This window comes from Stegastes partitus, unplaced genomic scaffold (genome assembly GCF_000690725.1).
Source record: "Stegastes partitus isolate 25-593 unplaced genomic scaffold, Stegastes_partitus-1.0.2 Scaffold569, whole genome shotgun sequence".
NCBI lineage: Eukaryota > Metazoa > Chordata > Actinopteri > Pomacentridae > Stegastes > Stegastes partitus.
In genome coordinates, this window is record NW_007578300.1 from 418,161 (window position 1) to 426,853 (window position 8,693).

At 45.7% G+C, this 8,693-nt stretch overlaps 1 protein-coding gene across 1 annotated transcript in view; it reads left to right on the forward strand.

Annotated features, from left to right (window-relative positions):
* Nucleotides 1–8,693, forward strand: part of camk2b1 (calcium/calmodulin-dependent protein kinase (CaM kinase) II beta 1) — an 86,400-nt gene that overhangs the window by 63,259 nt on the left and 14,448 nt on the right. The window contains exon 13 of the mRNA XM_008288676.1: nt 8,353–8,401. Coding sequence (XP_008286898.1) covers nt 8,353–8,401 — 49 coding nt within the window. The remainder of the gene's footprint in view (nt 1–8,352; nt 8,402–8,693) is intronic.

Genomic DNA, 8,693 nt, shown 5'->3' on the forward strand with positions numbered 1-8,693 from the left:
CTCCTCTCCTCTCCTCCTCTCTCCTCCTCTCCTCTCTCCTTCACAGTACACCACAGGGCTGCCTTGACAGTGGCTTATCCAACACATTTCTATTGAATCTGTGTTTGTGTGATTCAGGTCAACGCTGTGACGTGACAGAGTTTTGCTAGCTTGAGTAGCGTTACACTTACGTCAGATTTCTTTGCCCTTTCTCTGACCATCATCACTTTAACATCACACCTTATTAAGGCTTTATGGGGCATTAAATAATCTGTGAGTCCTCTGGACCTCTCACTGACGAGGAGGAACTGCTGAGCTGCAACAGAGTCACATGGTTAAGATTTATGTAATGGTAGCCGATTTCTTAGAATGACTCACTTTGGTGATTCACTTTTCACAACCAGGACTTGGCTTCAAGGTAATGTATTTCTAAACAGATTACAAATGTAATGTAGATTCGATGCAGTAATAATTATGATCAGTCAAGGCGGCAAAGACCGTTTTATCCACACTCGTAAAGGTGGTTCAATGCGGCCAAACGGCACAGTTGAGTTGTTGCGATGTGGAGTCCGAAGCAGGTGAAGTCACCAGATGATGCCACAAACACCGATCAGGCCTGAGAAGTAACCGTTTTGTTCCTGCCGGTGCCACATCTACAGATACACCTGTGTCTGTCAGGATGTTCACTTCTGCTGGGCTCCACTACAGACTGGTGCGCATTAGTTTCTCCAGTAATCAGCTGTTTGGTTTGTACAAATTCCAAAAGTAGCAAAAAAAAGCCGTCACAAGTGCTCTAAACCATTATCCAAGTAGCTGGTAATTTTCTGTCTCTGTTGACGGTTTAAAAAATCAACTCGTCGTTTATTTCGTTGAATTTATAACAAAACATTTGATCAGTTCTTCATATCTTGTTTGTAAAAAACCTTAATTTGTAAAGCAGCTACAACTGAACAATCTGATATTTGCCACTGAGCTGTGGAGAAGGAGTACGAGAAGTAATGTGTGAAGCACTTAGTTACTCTCTACCGCACTCATTACATGTTAGCACTGAGTTATTTGTTTGGCTAGTTACAGCAATTTAGTCAATAGTTTAAAAAGAAGGGTTAGGGTTAAGGTTAACTCTAACCCACAGCAGTGACCTGAACACATTTTTTATGTTGTGTTGAGGAGCACCAACAAAACTTAATCTTCCCTGTATTGGGGTGGCAGAAGAAGATCAGGGACAAATATGTCCAAGTCTTCACATCATGTGATGTAAACTTCACAAACATCAAAGAGGTGGTTGTCAGGAGAGCAGCGGAGCGAGGATATGTGCTGCAACACAACGTCACATCCACGCACACTGCACATGCATGGACACACTGACAAAGCAGCTCTTGCTGTTGTTAACGCTCTTGTTGTGTCTCCTCCCTTTCCTCTCCTTTCCTGCACAGCCCCAGACAAACAGCACCAAAAACAGCATAGTCACCAGCCCCAAAGGAAACATCCCTTCACCTGCTCTGGTATTTACCTCCTGACCCCCTCTTCCCCGGTGTGTGTCCGTCCGTCCCACCGCCCGTATGTCCCCCTGCCTTCACCCGACCTGCTCCCCTGCTCCTTCACCTTTTGTCTGTTTTTCCTCTCTGTCTGTGTTGTGGGTTGCGGTTGATCTTTGCCGAGCTGCTACGATGGCCTCAGCGGTCGGGCGGGTCTTAAACCAGCAGGTGGTGTCAGGAAACATTTCCTCGTGGCAGGTGGGGATCATATGTGACTTGAATTTGGGCTGGTATTGCGCTGCCGTGTCATTTTCTCTGTCAGCGTGAGTTTGCCAAAGAGGACCAGACACCCAATGCCTGCCGGGACTGTCGGTGCAATTTAGCCCTTCTTCCTGAACAGAAGCAGTTTCCCACAGCGTGAGCAGTGAGCGGGTCCAGAGCTCTGCAGATTATCCTTCCAGCTGAACAGTCCACCAGCTGATTTCAGAGAATTCCTCCTGTGCTGTTGGAGCTTTGGAAATCTGTGAAATCAGCAGACAGGTTGGAAGGAAAAACTGTAAGCTTGTGAGCTTCTGGTGATAATAAGGGGATCTTTGTGCAACTGAAGGTTAGTCCAGGGGAGATCTGAGTCTATTGAGTACTCCTTAGTGATGCAGGGGTTTCAGTCATTTTGGATTATTAGCAGCTGAATCTATTACAGTTACAGTAACACAACCAAAGTAGAGGTTTTGGATGGTTTGTCCCCAAAACTTGTGTGTATTTTATATATTTATGATGACCATTTTGGAAAGCATATAAGAGATTTGGGGGATTTTAAATAAGGGTGGGCGATCTGTCCAAAATACACATGATGATGTGATCTTGTGGCTCAGAGTCATGTTCAGAAACGATGGCTGCTAGCATACGAACCACAGCATATGGACATCCTAACAAGGTTTAAAAAAAAACAACAACTCAGTTTTCATCGGAAACACTTCTTTTAAACTTCACACTTTTAAAAAACGTCCTGGGCTCTCAACTCTGTCTGTCGGGTCAAACCATGATGTTGAACCCAGTGTCAGGCTCAGGACGAATGGTGTTTGTTAGAGACGCCACCTAAAGCGTCTGAAGCGCTCCATGTGGACAGAGTTCAAAGCCCCTGTTCCATGTTCCAAGTTACTAGTGTAGGTACAAAAGTCAGTCACTGAGGTTGTGAATGAGATTTTCGTGCTTGTGGAACAGAAGTTGGAGGTTCTGGTTTCACTTCGGCTTTCTATTTCATGTCATTTATGCACCTGTCCTGCAGCCACACTGGGCCGTAAATCACCGGAGTTCTCGCCGCCACACTGAGGATCTCACCAACACAGCTGAGGTCTCGGCATGTGATAGCACTTCACGATATGTTCGAGGCTGTTGGTCAGGAAGGCATTAACGTGCAGCAACATGTGAAGCCGTACAAGCATCTTTTTACGATGCTTGCACTTGTCCTTTTGTTAATGTGTGTGTTTTGTGAGCGAGCATGCATGCGACAGTAACTTTAGCACCTCACTTAGCACGTGCAGACATACTTTCACAGGTGTTTGATGGGAAGTTTATGTGCCTTGAAGTCGACGTGGAAGTGTGGGCTCAAGCATGGAGGAGAAGAGTCTTTTCTCTCTGATCCTTGACGGGACTAGAGAGTGGGAGGGCGGCTGTGATCTCCACGCTGTTGCCAGGGACTTGAGCTAGTTAGTGTTTAGCCATTTGGTACATTAACTCGCTCATTACGGAGCTGACAGGCCGTGGAGAGACGCGCTGCCTTCACTTGCGTGACCTTAATCTTCTGACCTGGAAATAGTTTGTTAGGGAGATCCGAAAATGTACTTGTACATATATATGAAATGGATTGCGTGCTGCACGTCTGTAAACACCACGTAAATATAATGGTTTATCTAAACTGTCCCTGGAGGAGCAGCAGTGTGGATGTGAGGTCAGCAGCGGTGTGTAACGGTCAAATTCTTCCCCTGCCTGAATCTGAACCCATCAGCACTCCTGATCTGCACACCCCAGGTACTCTGTTCTCGCTCATCATCATCTCCCAAGTTGCCACCGGTGCCTGTTGCCCGAGGAGACGGTTGCCGTGACAACACCACCATCACCACCAGGCAGACAGCTGATGATTGGTCATCACAGAGGTGTCACTTCCTGGGGGGCTGGAAGAGAGGAGCTGCAAAGGATATGGGGGAGCGTCGGTGGGTTCTGATTTACTGTACATCAAGTGACAGCTCCTGGTAGTCTGTGGAGAGCTGCAGAAAAAGGGGGAAATGTCTCCAGACTGAGTCATCTGCAATCAGTTCCTGCTGTGGAGATGACAAGAAGGCAGCACTGTGGGGCTTTAAGCCACAAAGGTCCTAAAAGGAGCCACTGGTCGTGCTAAAAATGTCACAAAGTCACGGCAGAAAGAGCAAGAAGATATTTGACAGCAGAAACTGCAACACAGGAAGCAAGGAGAGCAAGGAGAAAAGTTGTGCTGCTAATCTTGTCGAGTGACTGATCCACTTCTGTGCAAGCTGCCATTTGTGACCGAACTTCTTTTAGAAAGGGATCCTGAAATGATGCCAGGATCTGCCCGGCAGTGATCGCCGTTTCTGTTGAGACGTGAAAGAACAGAATGACCCGTTTTCATCTTGTGGGGCACCTCGGCCTCTCTGCTGGCTGTGCGACACATCGAGGCTCGTGTTTATCTATGTCACAGCACATTTTATGCATATTGTATGAGCTGGCTGATTTTCCCCTTCATGTGTTTGTCGCTTTTCGTTTTTACAATTCACGTGATTTGCTGGATATTTCCATCGTTTAGGACGTGGAGGGCAGTTCAGAATTATGCATGCACAGCAGTCATGTAGAGGAAAAGCTGGATGAACATTTGGTAGCTTCAAGCACAACTTTATGCTGCATGTTGCCTCAGGCTGTGTCCTTCGTCTGTCTGTGTCTCTATGATGTCTTCACAGCTCACACCATTACATTGTTGGTGAAGACTTTGCTCCAGGTTGTGGATAGGTTCAGTGAATGGTTGTGCTGAGGTTTGGGGTGTATCTCCAGGGAACGTATGTGTACAGTTTGTGTTAGAGAAGCGCGGCTCATTGCCCACGTTTCAGCGCCGTCTCGGTTCTTGCTGTGTGTGTGCACAGAGAACAAAAGTGACTCCAGATCACAGTGTTCAGCTCGTCCACCCACTCTTATCGCTGTGGAGGATTCTTCCCCGTCTCCTGTGCCGACCTTAACGAGCACTTTCTCTCCATCCAACATTCATGTCGCTCTTTCTCTGTCCATTATTTTACACTTGGTCCATTTCTGTCTGCGTTTATTATCTGCTCTCTTCCTTTCCCGCTCTCTCTCTATCTTTTTCTTCACTCTCTGTCTTTTATTCCATCTTCCTCCGACCTCCCTCCTCCTCCAGGAACCTCAGACAACTGTCATCCATAATCCAGTGGACGGGACGAAGGTATACATCACTCCCCAGTCCTGACCCGCTCTTTATCCTTCTTTGTCATTATCCTCCTCTTCCTGATCTCCTCCTGTCCTCTGATCCTTCTTTATATCCTGCATCTGTGTGAGTGCACCGTGGCAGTCTGTGTGTTGCTCCATGTTAACACTTCAATGTCTTTCCATGATGACGGGAACAGGGGTTCGGGTGGATTAGGGAGCGTTAGTTGTCTTGTTCAGTAGAACCTCTTGAAGCAAACTCGTGTGTTAGTTTGCCACGTGGAGGACCTCGACACATACACTGGGATCAAGGAAGCTAAATAAGTTTGCATGTGGTGGTAATAAATGACAATTAAAGAAGCTAATAATTAAAAAGCGTTCATACAACTCCTACTACCATTCAGTCATGCTTCCTCCTCGTTCCCCTTTTGTTCTCCTCATTGTGCAGATGTTGTGTAATGAGCAGTAATGCTAATGATTTATATACAGCAGCTTCTTTTATTAGCTCCCAGAGTTCTGATGTGTTGTCAGAGAGCTCTGATGAAGTCATGTTTTAATTGACTGTGTAGCCACGCTGAGCCGTCTTTGGTTGGTACAGCCGATGTGTGTTTAGAGGTTGTGCATGAACGTGCATGACTTTGCAGTAAGATCCCTTCCTCCGAGGCATGACTGAGCAGTTTGTTATACCCATGTGTGTTTTTGCTGAGTTGTAATGCACACAGTTCAAGGGGAGCTGTAACATGACTTTGTTCCAGAGACACATTCAGGTTTTGCATCCCAGCAGAGTGACCTTTGCTTTAGATTGTGGGTCGGTCCACAGAGGGACGTGCACGGTTTTGAATTTTCAGAGAGCCCAAGTGCAGGCAGTGAACGTATTGAGGAAGAATACTGCTTCATGTTTGACACTCGGCTGGTTTTGACCTCTTCAGGAGCTGAGTGCATCTGGACAGCTGATGCTCAGTCACGACCATTTCTTTGAATAGGACGCGACCAAATATATGTTTTTAGTGAAAATGCTACAAACTTACGAATCAAATTTAAGCTCAAGGTTCTGATATCACAGCAGGATCACTGTATTCTACTGAAACCATTTGCACATCCTCAGTGCAACCCGGTGAGTGACTCGGCCGGGACCAGAAGTCACGCAGCATAAATTCTGTGACTTTTTAAGCTTCAGGATGTGGACAGTTCTGGACTAAATGCAGTACAAATGGCATCCACGGGAGCCGCTGTCAGCAGGCTGTGGGTGAAATATCTTTCTGGGGGTAATGTGCGGAGCAGTGTGATAGAAAGGCCCGGGGTGTAGAGGTTTTTAAAACTAGTGAATTGTCAGTAATATTCAGAGCCACCGGGTTTTTCCAGGATTGTAAACAGACTTGGAAAAATGGTGACAATCTTGATTCCAGATTTTTTCAAAGTCAACTCAGTGAGTAACCTTTTAACCAATGTAAACCTGTGTTTGAACGTTCCACTCTTATTTCATTTCCTTGTCTCCCATAAGCTAGAGAGCTGGAACTTCATGCAGGTGCAGCTGACAAGATGTAGAAAATGTGCAGTGATTTGCATAATTCTGGTATAAAGCGTGCCGTGTCTTTCTGAAGAAACACATTTTAAGAAACAAGATGTTCCTTTTCAAATGAAGTCCCTACATGCATATTCACCTTCCAATTCTCTTGTTATTAGCTTTACGTTGTGGCTATGCCAACAGGGGAAACACCATCAAAAGGAGCAGATATCGGGAGGTTCATACGTGGGCTTGATGCAGCATCAACACCAGCCAGAGTAAATTAGTCATGTTGATGTTGTTCATGTTTTACGAGCCCTGTCTTACCGGTAAACGCAGCAGGATGGAACAAAATAAATAAGATGCAGAGTGTCACAGAGGAACATCTCCACGGTTCAGACCAAAGAAAACAAGCTGTAGGTGTAATCACACCTCTAATGATATCTCTAATATTTGAGGACACTCGCTACAATTCTGTCCCTCACACTCACACAGTTCTTCTTCTCTTCACTCTTTCTTCCTCTCAGGTCACCAGCTGCTCTTTTAAAGCCTATGAAACCACTTTTGTGCTTTGTGCTCGTGATTCTATTCTAATGAGGTCACCGAGTCTCTAAACTCTCCTCTACGTACAGGGGAATTTAGGCCCATTTAATCTGCTAATTGGAAACGAGAAACTCCTCCTCTGGCGAAAGCCAGTGAAGAGAAAGACAGAAAGGTAGATGAATAGATTAGAGCGATCTGAGGCCCTGCTTAAGACGACAACCGATCGCCCTGTGAGAATCCAGACTGCCTGCTTCCATCCTGAAATAGAGAGATGGAGCACTTCCCATTAAGGCTCTGTCAGTTTCAGAGCGAGACGAGAGCCCCCCTCTGAAGGAAAGATGTCATCTGTCCACAGGATGCACACGCTGAAGATGAAGCACAGGGAGCTTTGAGCTGAAGAGGTTTCAGGCCAAGGATAGAAAAAACCCAACAGTGATTAACCCTCAAAGGCCCAGGCAGTTCCTGGGCTTTTATTTCTTATTTGTTCGTCCTGTCACATTTTTACTCCAGTTTAAAATTCTGCACTTATAGAACCCAGACGTCTTCTGTGCTGCGTGACAGAGTTATAGTGTCAGAAATGAGAAACGAAGAAAAAGCTAAAGTTGAATTCTTGTGGTCAGGCTTCAAAAAGGGTGAAAAAACGGTTGACTCTACATATTGTACATTTTTGCTGTTTGCACGTATGATTTGTTTCCGTGTCTGCTCGGTGTGAGCACAGCCTGCAGTTCAGCCCAGTTCAGCCCAGTTCAGCCCAGTTCAACCACAAAGTCCTTGAATTGTTAGCTGTTGGCAGCAGCTGAGGGAATGGTGGCTTCACAGCTGTTTCTTAGGGAATGTGGTGAGAGCCAGTACTTTATTTTTGGCCCATTTTTAAATGAGACATGTAGAATAAAGAAGTCGCCACAATTTGAAGTTTAGATTTGGATAGTTTTCTCAACAGAACAGCATGCGACTGATGAGGAGTTCAAGGACCATCGGAACTCGAACAGTCTGTTCAGGTTGTTTTTATAGTTTCTGGTAAATGGTAAAATTATGCACGTTGAAGGAAACAACTTGTTTTTCAAACCTTCAGAGGGTTAGTTGTTGTTTGGGGACATGATTTTAACTGAACATTTACAACGGTCGAGGGTTAGGGTTAACACACAACCCTATCCCTATCCCTAATGACTAACACGTTAGCGGACTTGAACTAAACTGAGACTTTGTCCTTGTTTGGCATGAATGAATGGAGCCCAGGTGAACTGGTCTTGGTTTGGGTTTTGTGAAGACATGACGTGGTACCATAGGAGTTTGTCCCCTGCTGGTCGTCTCCTGCCTGTTGAAATCAAACCCCTTCATGTGTTTTCAGTACAGAAGAGTGACCTGCTGTGCTCAGACCTTAACTGACCATCTGTCTCTGATCTCCAGGAATCATCAGACAGCAGCAACACCACTGTGGAAGATGAAGATGTGAAAGGTAAGACTGCCGAGATGCAAAACACCACAACACGAAAGCCCACCACATCCCAAAGCTGAAAAAACGCACCATTGTGCTGCAAACCAAAGGCCAGAACGCTCCCGGGATCTTGACAAGTTCTGGATTATCAAGTTGTGTAACTGATGAATTCCACCACAATGTGCCTCTCGTGATCACAAATGTCACACAAGTGATTTTTTGCAACAATACAGACAATAAGCGTGACAGTCGGCCGATGGCACACTCAGCCAGATGGCGGTTAGGGTTAGGGCTAGGGTTAGGGTTAGGGTTA